Here is a 20,163-nt window from a genome sequence, read left to right as displayed (position 1 = left end):
CCAAAGCGTCTATTTCTGTGTTTTAAAGCTTCATGACTTGAAGACAATGAGAATTGTGCGGAGAAGGTCAAGAAGTAAACACGCAATAAAGTGAGATGGGAGTAGTCTTTCTATCATATGCTTTGTATTGCAGGAATATGCATCTCAGCAGTGCTCATATATATATTGTATACTTCATTTTATTATAAGATGCCACTGTAATACTTCCTTTTATTATAAGGATAGAAATTGTTCAAACAGATATTTTTAATATCTAACGTGAAGTGAGCTGTATTAAACCAATAATTTAGGAAATCCATGTTGGTTACAAAATATAAAGTATTTCTTGTATAAACAAGGAACTGCAGACCCTTAGGGTCCCGACCCGAATTGTCGCTCATCCGTGTTCTCCTGGGATGCTGTCTGACACGCTGAGCTTCTCCCGCACGCTGTGAATCATTTCTTCTTTGTTTGTCCTCGGTCAGTCTTAGTCACCTGCATCAAATCACAAAACCAAATTAATCTAAATATCCTATTGCATCCATTTGAATAATGCTGAGTATGAATAATGTTGAATAACTTGAATAATGTTGAGCTATGACTAGCGATATTTTCAAGAGAGAGAATTTGATATAGCTTGGGGCTAACGGAATCAAGGGATATTGGGAGAAAGCAGTAACGGGGCACTGATGATCAACCATGATCATATTGAATGGTCATATTAATCATATTGAATATTGCTGGCTCGATGAGGCCGAATGGACTACTCCTGCACCTGTTTTCTATGTTTTGTCATGGGCGTTTTGGCCTCACCCCACCCCAACCTAAATATGGACATAATATTTTAATATTTTGACTTTGCATATTTCCATTTTTTAAAATGTGCTGTTTAAGACTAAGGCTTAATTTGGCTGGAGAGTGTGGGTGGGCAGGGTTGCCATGGTTAGTGTCAGGTTGAGAGCATTAACTATCTCTGTGTTGCGGCATTTTGAAACATCATAAAGAAACATCACGAGGCTGTGATATTAATGTCTCCCTCATATTTGCTTCTGATCAAAAAGCCAGATCTTTTATAGGAAATTAGATGTTGCTTCCTCTTTCATTTTCTAACCAGCTGGCAGTTTGCTTATGTAAAATGAATTGACTTGTTGCTATTTTTACCCCTGTTGGATGAACGTCACATCAGTCATTATTGCAGAAGGACTTATAGTGATGTAATGAGTGTGGTATGTTGTGGGGAAAAAAATCTTGTGGCATTTTTTTTAAAGGATCCAACCACTTTAAACCTCAGAGAATTATTCATGATCCAGTCATCTTCAACTGATTAATCAGTGACCTTTCCTGTATTATAAAGTCTGGAGTCAGGCTGCTAACAGACAGTTCTGGTGATAAACCTTTTCTCAACTTTTTTCTCAACTTGAAACAGTTCAGACAGACCATTGAAACGCCTTGATTAGCATTCAGGCCAGGCCAACAAATGCAAGATATGTGCTAATCTCATATGTGCCAAAAATGAACGTTTTATTTATCAGTTTATTCTGAAGTAAGGTATATTTAAGTAGCAATTTGCATGGCATCCAACAGCATTTCATATCATTGAACTCTGATTATTAACAACCACTTTCTGTTATTTGCGCTTTATTTGCAGTTTATTTATTCATGTGTGTATATATTTATATCATGGTATATGGACACATTTATCTGTACTGTAGTAAATGCCTTACTATTTTTCTGTGTGCTTAAGCAAAGCAAGAATTTCATTGTCCTATACAGGGACACGTGACAATAAACTCACTTGAACTTGAACTTGAAGTGTTTCATAGGGTCCTAGAGATATTTAACACAGAAATAGTCCAACTCCCATGCTCACCAAGGTGCCTTTCTGGGCTGGTCCAATTTGCCTGTATTTGACCAATACCCCTATAACTTTTCCTATTCATGTATCTGTCCAATGTCTTTGAAACTTTGTAATTGTACTTGCCTCTACTACTTTTGACAGCTCATTCCGTAGACCCACCATCCTATATGTGAAAAGCTCACCCCTGAGATCCCCTTTAAACTTTCCCCCTCATCTTAAACCTATGCCCTCTAGTTTTAGATTAATCAATCCTGGGAAATCAACGGTAACTATTTACCTTTGCTCTCTGTGCCTCTAGTTATTTTATACATTTCTGAAGTATTGCAATATAGGAAAATTCCAATCGTGGCAAAACTCTTTAACCGAGGGCAGCATGCATCATACTGTGTAGTAGTTCTGATATCTTTCCTTTACAGTTCATAGACATGGACTTCAGCAGAGAGCATGTTATTTAGCAGAAGCAGTATAACCAATACACCTTCCATCAATAGTTATTTTCTGGCAGGCTTAAACTACGTGGACACTTATTTAATAAAAAATAAAATTCTTAATATTGATATGGTCTATTTACGGTTCTATCGCCATCAACCAGCATTCTTCAGTGAGGATCTGTGAATCAGATTGCGGCTTAGTTTCATCTCACACCAAGATGTGGGAGGTGCACCCTAACACTTAACTCAATCCTCAATTTTCACAAAAGCACAATTCATGCATTTATTTTCACTCCCAGAAGCTACTTTTGGTTTGTACTTTACGCTAATATTACAAATAACGTGTGACTCAAAATTCCTGTTACACCCTTATGTAACAATTGCAAATTAATCATCTGTACATAAATCGGCTGTGCATTTTCATAACATTAGGTAGTCCGTGACCAAAGTCAATCAAACCTAATGCTGAAAGATCCATTCTTTCCTAAAGGTAGGTATCAAAGTAATAAATTAGAGAGAAAATGCTTTAAACAATTGGAAATCTTTCAGCATGCACTGTCGCCTACTGCTATCCTGCATAAGAAACCAACACTGAATAATTCGTAATGCTGGCTTGCTTAACAATTTGGTATGAAGTCACACTTGTGAATTTTGATTACTCAATAAATCAAGGTGATTATGCTGCAAAACCTTTCCTATGTAATTATTTGGCTTAGATCATTTTTCTATTAATCAAATAGACTTCTTGGGTGGCTCTTGATTATATTATTAATTTCCCTGCAATGTGGAAAACAAAAATTATACCTTTGTACCTGAGCAAATGGTGTTCCTATTGCTTAGTCATATGTTGCACTTATTTCGTGGCCATTGATTCGACCAAACGCGGGCAAGATTGAACATACTTGATTGCGATGAGTTTGGATTGTAACCCTCTCATTGTTCCTGTCACATACTTTGAAATGAAATATACTGCTGTTTGCTCGATGCAGGTTGAGTTTAATGGGAATGAAGACTCTGTGTTTTTCGCTGATGGTCAACGTCGAATTGACTTTATATTGGTTTACGAAGAGGAGCAGAGGAAACCAGGTGATCGAAAGAAAATGCGATCAATTCTAAGCAAAAAGGTATGACTTGTTAATTCTACTAGTACTTAAGTACATTTTCCATCACCATTGAGCTGCAAGTTAGATTTTTGTTTTCTCCGACCAAGTACTTAACTAAATGACTATTATTGGAGAAATATGTTGCATTATTCTCATTTCATTATCCCCACAGTTTAACTGTTACTTTAGGTTCAGGTTTATTATTATCGCGTGTGCCGGGTTACAGTGAAAAACTTTGTTAAACATGCTATCCAAAAAGATCATATATATATATAAATAGATGTAATCAGTTCAAGAACAAATACTATAGAGAAAGCAAATATGCAGTTTCATTTAATTTTAATTGCTGACTTGTGGTTTTCTCTTTTCCGTAATATTGCTTCAGACTCCGGACAGAAGTAGCTACTTGTTCAGAGCATCCTTAATAGTATTCAAGAAATGAGAAAGGATCTTTCCCATAAAAAAATAGATGAAATAAATTGCTATTTGTTCACATTGAAATACTAGCATATTTTGCCAATCTTTAGATCCAACAACCATAAATGATTTAACACTGAGGCTGCACAGTGACGCAGCGTTAGAGTTGCTGCCTTACAGCACCGGAGACCTACGGGTGCTATCTGTACAATGTACGTTCTCCCTGTGACTGTGGGTGTTCTCCAGGTGCTCTGGTTTCCTCTCACATTCCAAGACATGCAGGTTTGTAGGTTAATTGGCTTCTATAAATTGCTGTGTATAGGATGCAAAACTAGGGTACGAGTGATCGTTGGTCAGCATGGACTCAGTGGGCAGAAGGGCCCATTTCCACACTGTATCTCTAAACTAATGAAACTAAACTTGGATCCAAATCGTTTACAAAAAAAGTAGAAATTTGTTGAATGCATTATTTTGTATAATCTCTTACATGTTTGGTGACACTGGTAATAATTAAGGGTTTTCAACTTTAAGTTGATGAGCAATAAAATGATTTAAGTGGAAAGAGAAGCCTGAGGTTCAAGAACATGACCTCTGGTATCAACTGTAATGCAAATGTATTCAAATGGAATGTTAATGGGAGATAATTGGATTAGGTGTGATAATGTGCAGTTTACAGATTCTCCAGTACACTACTTCAAGGTGTTTAAATGCAGAGCAATACAAAACCTCCATAGAAACTGATTCAAACACCAATAGGATTGAAGGTACACATTCAAGAAGGATTGAAACCTGGAATGTTGCTTAGGCACAGCTGAGGTGACTGGTTAGCAACAACAACAAACAATGTATTGTTTTCTTTATGCTAACTATGAAACCAACAGAACCAGGTTTCCCTCCAGATTTACTTAGGCTTCAGTATACTTGATATTGTCCTCAATTACTGTGTTTGTAACAGCTGGTGCTCTCAAGGAAAAATGTGGAATTATTCTTTTGTGCCCATATTCAGTTAATGAGCTTACTTGAGATGCTCAGTCTGTTGAGAATCAATCGAATTTCCAACCCAAGTCTCACCATCTGCAGTAGGCCTAGGTCTGAGAACTGGAACTTTTATACATCAAGCAGCCCTCCCCCTCCTCCTGTCCACTCCCCATCACCTCACTTTCATCCAATGTGGAGTAGTGGAACATAAAAATATACTCGGTGCCTTCGATGATTCATGTAATGGTGATCAGTTTAGGAAGGATTTCTAAACAAAAAGTAGATGATCATCAGTACAAAATATTCCTGTGGGGTCTGAAGTTAATGTTGAGGACTTCAAAGGCTACTCTCCTTCCTAACAGTATAGAATTGTGTCACCAGCAGGGTGATAGACTCCAAAAATATAATCAAAAATATATAATCCTGCAAGCATAGCCATTTGGCATCATTGGAGGAGGACCATGCAGGGAGTTCTCCCATTTTAGGCACATCACCAGATGACCCTATATTTTTTCTTTTTATGTTACATTTCTGGATATATTTTATGGCTGAATGTTTGAAGCACTACGTTATTTTTAGAAAGTCAGTTGTAGGTGTGTACTTCCTCATTCTTTGAGAGTGACTTACAGAAAAACAGGCAGCCACGGTTGGGAGACCACAGTTCCTTAAATATTTGATGCCATTTTCAAGTCGTAATATTGATACAATGTTAATATGATTGGATGCACATGGTTGGGTTCATATACCTTAGCCCATATCTCTTGAAGCCAGTTCTCCTTATCTTTGAGCCAAACATTCACCAATACAGAACCTGTGTGCGATGTTTCCACTAGTGGGTGAGTCACGGATAAGGGGAGGTTGCTACAAAATGAGGGACTAGTCATTTAAAGCTGATGTGCATAGAAACCTCTTCTCTCAGAGGCTGGTGAATTTCTGGAATTTGCTGACCTTGTGTGTGGTGAAGACCAGTTCTTAGAAATATTTAAAGTTAAGATAGATAAATATTTGAAAGAATGATGAATTATTACATTATGTTACATTATGGGGAACTGGCAAAGAAGAAGATAGCATAAAATAGCAATAATGAAATCGAATTTCAAGGCAGACTCAAAGGGCCAAGGGGCCTTCTCATGTTTCTATGTTCTCATATTCTTGTGATATTCAGCAATTTAGTTTAAAGTGAAAATACTCTTTGTTTGTATTTTGAGAACAACATGGTAAGGTGACTATTGCCTCTTTGGAGGATTGGAGTGATCTACAAAAACTACTCAGTGGGAACATTGGAAAGTGCTTTTCCTACATTGCACCATTTGCAGGAGCCTCATCAACTTAACATTTATCAGGATAAATAATGATTGTTTCACACTTGAATGGTTCCTGCAAATCCATTTAAGCAAAGGTTAGTTGTTAGTGATGATCATAAAACAGAGTTGTGGTTGCTGATAGATTTGATACTGCCATAAGTATTACCAGAGTACCCAGAGGACTTTCTATACATTTGGTAAAGCAAAAACAATTGAACATGTATTGGACCAGAGCAAATTAACATCCCATAGATGTGATTAATTTCAGAAGTACCACATTTGAAGCCTGTGTCAGTTGTTGTTTGTTTTAAAGGTTAAATTGTCACAGAGTAGATAAATGTTACTACTTGATTTGTAGTAGAATTATTTTTTGGACATAAACAGTTCAGGAAGATTATCGTCTTTGAGTAAGTCAATTATTAATTGTCTAAAGCAAGTTCAGTAAAACTGATAATCCACTACGTCATCATTCAGAAATCCGATAGTTCATCATCTGGCTCACTGAGTGCTGATTCCTGTGCACCCTTCCGCTCATTTTGGTCCATTCTGTGGTCCCTTTTATTCAACAGTTTCCATCTCCCTTTCACCCACCGGATTCCCAGTCCCTCCACACTTCTTAAAGATTCTGTTTTTCACATTCCCTTGAAACTTATTGGGGTCTTGTTACTTGCATTCCCAATAAACTAGCCAGGTTCACTGGAAAACGTATTATTCCACTTTGTTATTAAAAAAAAGTGCATTAAATGTGTGTTAAAGCATTAATAAAATAGCATCCCATTGTCTGGACAATCAGCTCTTCAGACACTAGCAAAGTCCAGAGCATGCCAGATTAACAAGGTTTTATGATTTTTTTTAGAGAAACACTGTCTTGCATTAAATGACTGATGAAAATGATAAAATAGAGAAACTGCAGGAGATAAAAATCTGGAATAGAAATAGATAATAGTGGTAACTGCATGTGAAAAGAGAAGTGCTTTGTTCAGTTTTCAAATGGAGAACATTCATAGACTCAGCTTCCTACACACATGAAATCAACATCTCTCAGCCCATGACCAAGTCATATGAAAACTTCCTGCACACTTGAAAGGTCAAAGTCATAATTTTCTGCCACCGTAAAGGATCCCCTTGAAATCACTTCCTTAATTCTGAATACCTGTTCCCGCCTCTCCTAACTCAAATTTGGAGTCTGCTTATTCTAATTGTTTGCGTACGTTTGTTTATTTAATTCTTAGAAGTAGCGTATTAAAGTTAATTTTCGTTTTTAATATGTCTTAGTACAATTTATATTTCTTAGATTCATTTTGGAAAGTGTACAATAACAGATTCCATTATAACATCTCTTACTTTTTCAGCGTGGGTATGACATGTTGGCTTTGCCTCGTTACCTGAGTTTTTGGAAGGACTGTGTTTCTCATGATGGTTTCCAACATTTTCTCTTTGACTGATGTGATGCCAACAGGCCTATGATTTCCTGTTTTCTGTATATAAAGGAGATACATTTGCAATTTTTCAATGTAATGGAACCTCCTCCAAATCTTAGAAAATTAAAACCAAGGGGTCAACTATTTCACTAGTCACTTATTTAAGGCCCTTGGGTGAGAACTATCAGGACCTGAGGATTGGTCAGCCATTGCTCAGTACCACTACCTAAATTATCGTTTAGTTTAGAGACACAGCGCGGAAACAGGCCCTTCGGCCCACTGAGTCCTTGCCAACCAGCGATCCCTGCACATTAACACTATCCTACACACTCTAGGGGCAATTTGCACTTATTCTAAGTCAATTTACCTCCATACCTGTACGCCGTGGGAGGTAACCGAAGGTCTCTTAACTTTTTAATCTCTTAACCTGCTCTTAACTCTGACATGTGTGTGGTATATAATAATAATAATAATAAATTTTATTTAATGGGCGCCTTTCATACATCTCAAGGACACCTTACATAGTAATCGAAATAAAACATATAATCGGAATAAAACAAGTAATTAAAGACATCACAGTGACACAAATTAAAAACAGAATTCAATCCAAAAACAGAAAATCAAAAACACAGTGTGAAAAGAGAGCAGCGGCAGCCAAAGCGCGCCAGCGTCCACTCTCTCTTCACGGCAGCCATCTTGGACACAGACCTACAGGACTACAATTAGACAAAATATAGAACTTTGGTATATTCATTCTAACCAGAGCAATAAATGGTAGAGACCAGGAGAGTGTTGCAGAATAGAGAGATCTGTAGGTGCAGAGGTGGCTGAAGGGTACTTTATTGCGATATATATGATCAGGAGGGACATTGAAAAAAGTGAACACACAGTCTTTTTCCCAGCTTGGAGGATTCTAAAACCAGAGGGCAAAATCTTAAATTGCGAGGCAAAAGATATAAGAGGGACCTCAAGCAACTGTTTCACTCAGAAGGTAGTCCACATCTAGAATGTGCAGCAGTGGAAGCTATAGAATTGGTTACAATTACCACTTTAAAAAATAATTGGACAGATATTTGGATATGAAGGGTTCATAGTTCTATGGGCCAAGTGCAGGCAAATGTGATTAACCCAGAATGCCAACTCAGTTGCTATGGTCAAGATGGGCTGAAGGGCCATCTCCGGGCTGAAGGGCCATCTCTGACTCCATGATTGCATTGAAAAAGACTCCTTCACAATGTAATGGGCCTTCTCTTAGTAGCATGTCATTTTTCGTTAAATATGATTTGCCTATCAAGCCTTTGTTAGGGGCTCTCAATATGTCATTGTGTAAGGCTGTACATGTCTGTCAGCTTAAATCAACATACTCATAAGTTAGATCAGAGCTAAATTGTAAAATGTTCTTCTGTATAATCATGCAATTTTTATTACGCACAAGCAAAATGAAGCCAACTGAAGTAAGGGGCAAATGTCCATGAGTGGGAATCAATTTCCTTTCAGGTTTTACTCAGATGTGCACTGCAATAATTAGGAGTGACCACGTTATATATGTATTTGAAAGTTTAGCCTCCAGGACAAAATATTATTTTTCTTTCTTGTTGCATAAATGTGATGGGTGGGTGGATATTTTTAAACAGACTCGGAATGTAAACTTGGGGGAGCCTCTGACATTTTCTATATATTTTTTTATTGTGCAGAGGAAAAGAGCTCTCTTTCAAGAAAACTTAAAGAAAGCAGGTCTGCAGATAGAAGCTACAAGATCAGTGAGTACTCATTCAAATGTTTTACCTCCTGCTGAAAGGATGTTGACTAAAAAAATAATCTGAAGGTTTCACTGTTTTTTCTTTGTTTTTAAAGGCATTTTAGTCTCTTTACTTGATTATTGGCTTTCTTTTCTCATGGACTTGCTGCTTAGCTCCCAGCCCCAACATGTGTTATTCCAAACCAATGTTGGCCTATGAGCAGCTAAAGCTCATACTGCTGTTTCTTTGGCTTCATATCCCTTTATACTCTTTGGCCAAACTGCTCAGTCCAATGCGCTCCGTCCTGCCCTATTTCCACTGTATTTTGCCACCTACTACATTGATTTTATCATTTATGTCATTGAATTTAAACACCATAAGGTTATGCTATATTTGTGTAAAACTGTAGCAATTAGTGATTAGGTCACCACTGGGTACTGTTTCCTTCTACCAACCCTCCATCCCACCACCCTCTTCCACAGTCTCCCCATTCCCTTCCACCACCCCACTCTCCCAGTTCCAAAACAAAGTGTGGGTGGGATATGTCACCAGTGTATGTGTAAATTAAACACAGGTATTGGGGTATGAGAATGGTTTGTGTGAGGTATAAAAGACTATTAGAAAACAATGCAGGGTGAATAGGAAGAAGCTGGTTCATTTAACAGAGAGATTGACAATGAAGAAATATGTAGTTAAGTTAAATGATGGAAAGACTTCCAGAGTAGGGAGGGAAAGGAGAGGAGCTGAGGAAAAATCTTTTAATTTAGAAAGTACTGGGAGCCTGGAACGTAAAGGGGTAGCCGGAGTCTGTTTAAAGGGCCATAATCAACAAGGCTACAGACTGAGAATTGTGAAATAGTAATAATATTAATAATAACGTTCCAGAAAAATACCCCATATTCCACTTGAGTAGTCCACAACCCAAGGGCATCAACATTGGATTCTCCAATTTCTAGTAAAGCCCCCCCCCATTCTCATTTATCCAGATACCCCCCCCCCCCCCCGCCATTCCATCCCACCCTGCCTGTGAAGATCTTTCTTTCCATTCCCCTGCCCCATCACCGAGTTTCCTTCCCCTCATCATCTGTTCATCTCCTATCCCTTCCCACCCTGGGTCTTCCATTGTTTTTTCATCCCCCGCCCCCCCATCTCCCTTTCAACTCCCCACATTCCCGTCCACCCTCCAACACTCCCAGTTTCCTCCCACTCCTGCTGCCTCCCTCCCCTCACCTCCATCACCCCATTCTCTTCTACCCAGCATTCCTCCCTCCGGTTCTATATTTCACTCCCCATCTTCCTTCATCAGGTTCCACAATCTTCATCCCCTTATCTTCTCCACGTATCATCCTTTCCCATCTCTCCCTCACCTGACTCATCTGCCGACCAACCCCTCCCCAGTTTATCCACTTATCAAGAGCTAGTTCTTGCCTCACTCACTCTACCAGCCAATTTCCCCTCTACTCTTATCTCTCATTTCAACAATAATAACTCCAAATGCCGGCCTCCTATATAACAATGGCCTTAATGATTCAAACGTGATTTCCTAAGTCAAAGTGCTAATTTATAGATCTGATGACTCACGGAGTTATAATTTGTAAAAGCCTCGTTTCCTCGCAGGTGGGATGTACACAGGGCTTTGGAGCAAGGATCCCAAAATGAAGTCAATGTTAACATGAACTGAAACGAAAAAAGATTTAAAGATAGCATGAAGGGAAAGTATAATCAGCTTTAGGGGCAGCAAAAAACAGGGCAGAATGACTTGGGTTTCTGAGGTTTATTTTCTTACATGGGAGAGGGGCAGGTATATTCATTTGGGTACCTTGGTATTGAGAGAATATAAATAGCAACAGTGAATGTAAACAGAATAACAAGTGCAGGAGTTTCAAGTGAAACAAATTAACATAGGCATGAAGAGAGAAGCAGCATTGCTGAGCAAACATCAAGTATGGTAATGGATAGGCAAATAACAGTGGAAACTGGCAGATAATAAAACAAGAATTAAAAAGTGAAAAGCAGATGTGGGCAGGAAGGAGTAGAATATAACATGGAATAGAATGTTTTTACTGATGACATATATATGAAATGGGCAGTATCTCCATAATCCTTTTGTAAGTATGGTACTTCATTCATTAAAAACCTTCCATTCACACATACATTTACTACAAAATTTGTCCCCACACGCACAACTTGTTACACACGCCCTGCTTGTAAAACTAGATATCCTTTGGCACATTGTGAGCTTTACCTTGGGAGATTGTTGCAGCACAGAAAGTAGTGAGTTAGCCCATCATGCTTGTGTCAGGCTTGTAGCTTTGTATCTAAACTTTATTCCATTTTCTGATTTCTTCACCATGTGGCTTTTTTCCTTATTTATGTCCATATTGAAAGCTCATATTAACTCTTCTTCCATCATTCATTTAGGTAGTGAACCTTTAGTTCTAAGTATATACAAGGGCATTTTTAGAAGCCAAATCTTCTACTTCTTTTAAGTATTAAGAATGTTCTCAATAGATTTCAAACTTGTTTGAGAATAAGAATGGAAATGGCATAGCCAGTAGTGCTGCTGCCTCACATACCCAGCCACCAAAGTTCAATCCTGACATCTAATGCTATCTATATGTGGTTTTCATAAGCTCCATATGACCGCACTGGTTAACTTCCAGTGTTCCAGTTTCCGATCACAGCCCAAGAATGCACAGGTTGGCGGCTTAATTTTCTGGTGTAAATTGCCCCCACCATGCCCCCAAAATCTGAAGGGAATTGATGGAAATGTGGAGAGAAAATAACTGATTAGGGTACAATTAATGTAGAAATTGGTACTTGATGGTCAGCATGGCCTTGGTGTGCCAAATGGGTATATCCTTCTTTAACTCTCTATATAAGTTTATACATTGCATGCTTGATTGGTATAAATTTCATTGTATTTAATTTATTTGTGTATTGAAAGTAATTAATGGAACATTGAATAAATGCACATTTTGTTCATCTTATGCTGTTCATCTGCTATCTAAGGTTTTAGATTTCAAGACAATTTTCCTGAAACTCCATGCACCCTGGGAAGTCCTCTGTCGTTACGCTGAAGTCCTTCACATAAAACTACCTCTATTTAGCAATGATTTAAAACAGAAGACCTCCACTTTTAACTGCATCACCAAGCTTTTTTCAGTGGATGAAGAGAAAATTCCACCAGAGGATGAATATTTCACTGCACCATTTGAGATGAACCGTATAAAAAGTTTCCACACTGAAAATCGTGATGCCTTTTTCACACCAGCAACTCGAAGCAGGATAGTAAGTCATTGATCACTATTCCTCATGCTGCATTTATATTTAAAAATACTTGCTCATAACTACACATCCACAATAGAATCTTGTTCAATTAAGCTTGTGCCATCCCTTTGGCAAATTTGGAACAAAAGGGGTAAATAAAGAACGATTTACATTTTTGTTTGATTATCGTATGTTTTAGTTTTAAATGAACAATTTAAACATTTTTACATTCTCACGCTGAGTATTTTTTTTCTTGAAATCAATTTTCAACTTAATTTTGCAGGTCAATTATATTTTGAATCGCAGTGAATATAAAAGAGGAAAACCCAGCAAGTTTGGTATTACTAAACTTCTGGACTCAAATACATACAAGGCAGCTTATACACTCCATGATGTAAGTAAATTTAGGTAATTAATTGTTTCTCTGCATTTGTCATCTAATTATTGGAATGAATACATACAAAACAAATCCGGAAGTGGCGGCGCTGCCCTGGCAGCAGCGGCTCGCCTGCAGTCCGTACGTTTTACTTTTTTTGTGTTGTTTTTTTTCGTTTTGTCTAGTTACGTTTTTGGTTTTTAGGTTGTGTTTATGCGGGGGGGGGGGGGGTTGAAACGGGGCTTGCTGTCTCTCCCTTTGGGGGAATGTGACTTTTTTGTCGTATCCCCCTTCTCTGCCTCCGTCTGCGCTGAGGCCTAATGGCGGAGACCTCGAGACTCCGGAGGCAGAGCCAGTCAGGACTTGCCCTGGGCTCGCTCCCGTGAGGGCGGTCCGGCTCGGGGCTGGGCGGCGCTCCCGTGAGGGGCTGTGACGCTCCCGTGAGGGCGGCCTGGCGCGGGGCTGAGACTCTCTCGTGAGGGGCTGTGGCGCTCCCGTCGGGGCGGCCCAGCCCGAGGGTGGAATGGCGCTCCCGTCGGACCGGCCCAGCTCGAGAGTGGAATGGTGCTCCCGTCGGAGCGGCCCAGCTCGAGGGTGGAACGGCACTCACGTGAGGGCGATCCGGCTTGGGGCTGGAACGGTGCTCCGGTGGCTGGGACGGCGTTCTGGCGGCGGTGACCTGAGTCCGGGGTTCAGCCGCGGGCCGGCGACTGCGTCCGCTGGACTGGAGGGCGGCAGCTTCGACCACCCCGGGCTTTGAGCCGGCCCGTTTGCGGGGTTCGGTGAGCCGCGGGACTGTCTGTGCCATCGCCCGGTGGGGTATTGCCTCAGCGCAGAGGGAGAAGAGGAGGGAAGAGACTGCAGCCCTAAGATTTTTGCCTCCACCACAGTGAGGAGGTGCTTGGAGGACTCACTGTGGTGGATGTTAATTTGTGTTTATTGTTGTTTATTATTGTATGTATGACTGCAGGCACAAAATTTCGTTCAGACCGTAAGGTCAGAATGACAATAAAGGTAATTCTGAAAAAAAAGAAAAAAATAGTTAAGTATTTGTACATTGGATAGTATTCCTCTAATTTTCATGACATAGAGATTTGTTTATATACACTTTTTTGTATGGCACAAATCGGCATGTGTTGAACCATATTGGTGTAAGAATACCAACAGACCAACACTGAAATTATAGAGATTCTTGAGCAATCTTATAACTTTACTCATAAAAATATATGAGTAATATGAGTAATATATTTTCTCCACACCAATTAATGGTATGGTACAGTCACAGAATCTTATTCCCCTACAAACCTACAGTTTTTTTGTTCTTTCATACTTAAAATGTAAGTAAATATATAAGAATTACCAGCCCAAGACGAGCTCTGTCCATTAAAATCTGTAAAAGTATAAGTTAGCAATTTAACAGAAGTATTTTGTCTCAACCCTATCAATATTTTGGAAAGGATATTTCTGAAGAGTGAGGCAACAAATATTACTAAAACTAATATTCAGGTTTCTTAATAAAGTATGGTACATATTTATCTCTTCCAGTGTAAATTCAACCAGAAATCGTCAGACCCATTGTGTCCCAATGAAAGGTTCCTTCTATACCAGGAGTGGGCTCATCCCAAGAACTTTTACAAACTGCAGCCTTTGGACCTCATCAGGTACTTCTTCCTTCATCTGTAACTTAAAAGACTCCATTTAGAATATTACATCTGCATCCAACAAAAAAACATTTCAAGGTTGTCGAGAGTTGGTAAATCTGAGATCGCAATGAAAATATGCAGTGTCTGTCAGTCATCTCAAATATAAGTAAGTTATATGATTTATGCCTTCGAAGCAATAAATAATCATTTCAAATAATGTAGTAAAATTTTATAAATAAGCAGCTGGTAAGATTCAACAGAAATTCAGTACAGTAAATTCCCATGTGGTAACATTTAATAATATAGGAAAATTGTGATTTTGATCATTGTTTATACTCATGGTCTTCATCCAGCCAGTGGCTTTCAAGAGTCATGAGGAAAGAGTGTTTAACTGGCATATGCACTGGGAACGAAACAGTGAAATTCTTACTTGATGCAGCTTTACAGGCACATTTACATAATAACACAGCAATAAATATACCATAATCAATGATATAATACATTAATAATCAGCAATACTAGGTAACTAGACCATAATAGTATTAAAAACCGAAGTACATAGTGCAACTAAACCAAAACCCATAGTAGATCTTTGCTTTGGTAGGATTGTGGTTAAGGTTGTGCAGTGTGGTTCAAGAGCCTGGTGGTTGCTGGAAAGAAGCCATCCTGAACCTGGACATCATGGTTCTCTGGCCTCTGTACCACCTTCCTAATAGTTCTAGGTAGATGAGAGCCTGAACGGGGTGGGGCGGGTTTTTGATGATGTTAAATGCCTTTTGGAGGCAGCATTTCTTGTAGTCTCTTCAATGGTATGGAGGTCAATGCCCCTGATGGAGTGGACTAAGGTATAAATCCAAAGTGGTTCTGCAGTATCCTTTGAACCTGGGCATTCGAGTTACCAAACAAGCTGTGATACAACCAGTCAGTATGCTCTCTACTGCACACCTGTAGAAGTTCGATAGAGTACTTTTGTGACATGCTGAATCTCCTCAATCTTCTAAGGAAGTAGAAGCATTGATGAGCTTTTTTTGTGGTTGCATCAATGTGCTGGATCCAAAAAAAATCCTCAGATATGCATGCCTTGGATCTTGAGGTTCTTGACGTGTTGGTCCAGCTAACACAAAGCAAGAATGTTGTCTGGCACCATTCAATTAGAAAATCAATCTCCCTCCTGTACTCTGACTCATCATTACCCATTATTCGTCAAACAATGGTGGTATGGTCAGCAAATTTAAAGATGATGTTGGAACTATGTTTAGCAATATAATCATGGGTCCAATGAGGGAGTAGAGAATGGGACTGAGCACACTAACTTCAAATGCTTATACGCTGATGGTCATCAAGGAGGAAGCATTGCCATTTCGTTCTGGCTGTGGTTTGCTGATGAGGAGGTGAAGAATCCAATTGTGGTCTGCTGATGAGGAAGATGAGCACCCAATTACATAGGCACAAGCAGAGACATAGTTTCATGAGATTGATACTTTTGGAAGGGATGGCAGTGTTGAACGCTGAGCTGTGGTCAACAAACAACAGCCTAATGTACATATCAGCTGACAGATTTGCCGGATTAATCTCCAAGTCCCTTGGAATGCATCCCTGCAAGTAACAAAGACTTCCTTCCAATTAGTTAATTATTGGAATTTTTCCTGCCTTCAACATGTAGTTGTCATGGCCTCTGCTCAGCACAGCATTCATGTCATGACTCAGGTAGGAATTGAATGAGTGAAACACAGAGCAGCCTAAGCTTCTGCCAGGCTTTTGTGATCTAGTATGCCAACCACCTTACTGCCCCACCTTTTGTAGTTAAAAAAAACCTGTTTATCCTGTTTCATTTGGGATCATTTTAACCAACCAACAAAGTGCAGGAGAGGATTTAAGATTCAAAATTAAGTTCAGTACGTCCCCATCTGTTGTGCATATTTACATATGTATCATGCCAGATACTATTTTTAGAGCAAACTTTGCTAAACCGAAGCAACTTTAAAGTGGGAGGATATTTTAGTTTAGTTTAGAGATACAGCGTGGAAACAGGCTCTTAGGCCCACCTAGTCCATGATGACCAACAGTCACCCATACACTAGTTCTGTCCTACACTACAGAGACAATTCAGTAAAGGGCCTGTCCCACTTGCATGCGATTGCATGCGTTTGGCGCGACCAAACGGAAGCGGAGTTCGCGCTAAGTTTGCGGTAAGTACGCGCTATGTTCGTGCGTGACGTAATTTGCGTAATACTTACCAATCAGCTGGGCAGGAGGCGGGCCGACTGAATTTGGACGTCGCACGGCATCGGGCGGTGACGTCATCACGCAAGGCCATGCGCTAGGCGTACGCCGTCAAGACGCTGCGTACGATGTCAAGACGCTGCGTATGCCATCAAGACGCTGCATACGCCCTCAATGCGCCTGCAAGCCGACAGGCCGTTGGCGCTCGGAATTTTCGGACAGTGCGGGATTTTCGGAGCCCCGCGCGATGTCGGGACCAGCCCCGCAAACTCCATATGCCACCGCGCCTGGAAGTGGGACCGGCCCCGCGCGGCCTGTACGCCTCAAGCGACCGCGTTTGGTCGCGCCAGACGCATGCAATTGCATGCAAGTGGGACAGGCCTTTAAGTGTGAGAGGAATGTGAGAGCAAATTGGAGCACGGAGAAACAGGGAGTCACAGGGAAAATACAGTCACAGGGAAAATATACAAACTCCGTTCAGACAGCACCCATGGTCAGAAATGAACCTGGGTCTCTGGCACTGTAAGGCAGCAATTCTTTTGCTGCGCCACTGTGTTACACCAATTTAATTTTACAGTGTTTTAAATTAAGTATTTGACACAAGAACTGTGGATGCTGCTATACTTAAAAAAGACAAAATGCTGGAGTAACTCAGCGCATCAGGCAGCATCACTGGGTGACATTATAGGTGATGTTTCATGTTGGGACCCTTCTTCAGACAAATTGTGATATAGGGGTGAAAGCTAGAAAAGGGAGGGAGGAGAGAAGAAAAGGATGTGGGGTGACAGGGGCGGAATTGGATTGTTACCTGTTAATACAATGTTCATACCTTTGGGTTGTACGCTAACCAAGCAGAATATGAGATGTTATTCCTCTACTCTGGCAATGGAGGAGGCCCAGGCCAGGAAAATTGGTACAGGAAGGGGAGTTGGAATGGTTAACAGCCCAGAGTGTACCTGGAGGTGGTGTCGAAGGACGAGATGCCGAAGCGAAGAAGTGGAAGCCAAAGAACCGAACGGAAACGACGCTGAAAAGCCAAAAGCTCGATCGCTCCGCTCCCTCACCGGATACCCCCGAGGCCGGCGATCGGTGATCACTCAGCCTCCCCACTTTCAAAAACGTTCCGCGGTCCCTGACTCATATCACTGAACCGGCTCAGGGAGCTAAGATATACTTTAAAAAAAGTTTTTTTTTTCGACTGGTTGCTCGATTCACACCCAAAAGGAACACTGGCCTTCAAGATGCACAGTGGTGTATGTAAATGTATTGTGGTAGTCAAAATATAATTGTTATAGTTGGTGTAAATATCTATGGAACCAATTTGGATTATTATTTTGTTAAATCAACCAAAAGTTCCAATCACACCGGGTTTTATTTTATATTCGGGAAAGTCTAAAATCGGCAAAGGAAAATAAAAAATAACCCTCACCCTCCCGTCTACCCGGCCAGTGATGTGATGGGCTCGGTGGTCTGGACCAATCGCTGACAAGTTCCGCCCCCCTGGCGACGTTGTGTCTGTTATTTGGGTTTTTGGGCGATGCGTCCGTTCGGTCAGTTGGCTTTTCCGTGATCCGCCCTTTCGGTTAGTTGGCTTTTCAGCCATCTGCCCTTTCGGTGAGTTGGCTTTTCAGAGTAGTTTCTGTTCAGTTAGTTGGCTTTTCGGCGATCCGCCCTTTCGGTTAGTTGACTTTTTGGCGTCGTTTCCGTTCGGTTATTTGGGTTCCACTTCTTCGCTTCAGCATCTTGTCCTTCGACGCCACGTCCGCACACGGCCCAAAGATCCCGCAGGTACCGGCGGAAATTAATGCAAGTGTTCGGCAAACCAGTTGCAGGTGTCCTATTTAGTACAGAGGAAGTTATAGGTGTTTTTTGGAGGCCAATCATTTCCGCTCCAGACATTGTTGAAGAGTCCCTCAGGGTTCATTACTCAACCAACTATCTTCAATTACTTTATTTATTGAGAATGTAATCTGCCTATGCAGAGCTCAAGTCATTGTAAAGTCTGGAGCTGGCATGATTTGCACTCAACAACTGTACATTAAGCAATAATCACCACCAACAAAAGCATCCCTAACCACATTCTGTTGACACGCAATGCTATTACCATTGTAAAATTACCCTATATTGATATCCTAATGGGCCTGACCCACTTAGGCGATTTTTCAGCGGACTAGCCGGCGATTGTCAAGTTGCCGGCAGTCGCCTGAAAAACCGGCAACTGGAACGGTGACTATCAGAGTGGAACACACACGCGCATCGCTTCCTTCACCAGCCCGTTATGCAGGTGGGGGCAGGGCAAGCGGGGGGAGCGCTGTCTGAGTGAAATTCACACGGTGCAAAGCCAATGTGATACAGACACACACCGCGATGAACAGGAAGGTTGGCGCTGTAAAAAGACGGCTAAAGCACAGTGTATGATAAGTCCTTTAAAAGAGGGGGGTGGGGAGGGGGAGGGGGAGAAGGAATGGAGACAACTTTTAAGAAGCCAGAGATACACGGCTGTACGCTCAGCGGACATTAACATTGCCGGATGGTTATCCTTGGTTCTGAAAACTACTGCTGAGGTTTAAAACTATAGCACCGGCTACAACCTACAAGAACCTCCGAGAACCTTCAACCTCCTAGGCAACCCACCAGGACCTCCTGGTGACCCACCCACGGCACGAGTATTCTCGCTACTCTCCATGGCAGCTTCACTGGTCACTGCTAATTTTTCAACACGTTGAAAAATTTGTGGCGACCATAATGAGGCCACGACTAGTTTACTTGAAACTTCATCAATAATGTGCAGCTCGGGAGATAGATACTCTGTAGAAAGTAACTCGGCTCTTGACTTCCCAATGCTTTTCCAATGGAAAACAAAAGTCAGGAGTGTTTTGAAATGGTCACTACCTCTCTGGATGACTACAGTTCTAATAACAATTAAGAAACTCACAGGGTCTAAGCTAAAGCAACCAGATTGACAGTAAATATTCATTTCGTTCATCAAAGCTCATTTGAGAGGAACACTGAATATTTCCTGGAGGAAAGTTTACTTGGCCTGTTCAATCCAAATTTGCATATGTAAAAGGAATCCAAACGGTTCCACTCATCCACACTCTCTCCCTTACCTTGCAAATTCTTTTAGATGTTTAGCCAGTTCCATTTTGAATATTACAATGCATCGGTTTCCAAATCTACCTCTAACTATGTATTCCAGACCCTAACCATTGCTTTTCCACATGTCATACATCTGGCTTCAGAGTATGCATTCTACCTCCAGGGGAGTGAAGGGTACCCCACGCGTAGTAAAGAACCAGCACTTCAAAGTTGCTCATATTCTTATTTTGGACATACAACACCCTTCCTCATTTCAACAAGTTCTGGAACTAACTTCTTATCACACTGTGCAAGTACATGCACGCATCAACCAGCAGCAAAT

General features: G+C 40.7%; 1 protein-coding gene across 2 annotated transcripts in view; it reads left to right on the top strand.

Moving 5' to 3' along the window:
* The window catches only part of ano6 (anoctamin 6), a 99,350-nt gene that overhangs the window by 42,434 nt on the left and 36,753 nt on the right, over nucleotides 1-20,163 (top strand). For both annotated transcript variants that reach the window (XM_033038134.1, XM_033038135.1), the window contains 5 exons: nucleotides 3,258-3,392; nucleotides 9,186-9,251; nucleotides 12,243-12,521; nucleotides 12,784-12,894; nucleotides 14,422-14,537. In XM_033038134.1, the coding sequence (XP_032894025.1) occupies nucleotides 3,258-3,392; nucleotides 9,186-9,251; nucleotides 12,243-12,521; nucleotides 12,784-12,894; nucleotides 14,422-14,537 (707 nt within the window). The remainder of the gene's footprint in view (nucleotides 1-3,257; nucleotides 3,393-9,185; nucleotides 9,252-12,242; nucleotides 12,522-12,783; nucleotides 12,895-14,421; nucleotides 14,538-20,163) is intronic.

The sequence above is a fragment of the Amblyraja radiata genome, chromosome 19 (genome assembly GCF_010909765.2).
Source record: "Amblyraja radiata isolate CabotCenter1 chromosome 19, sAmbRad1.1.pri, whole genome shotgun sequence".
NCBI classification, from domain to species: Eukaryota; Metazoa; Chordata; class Chondrichthyes; order Rajiformes; family Rajidae; genus Amblyraja; species Amblyraja radiata.
The sequence above is the reverse complement of the archived record's forward strand: the minus strand, read 5'-3'. Positions and strand labels throughout refer to the sequence as shown.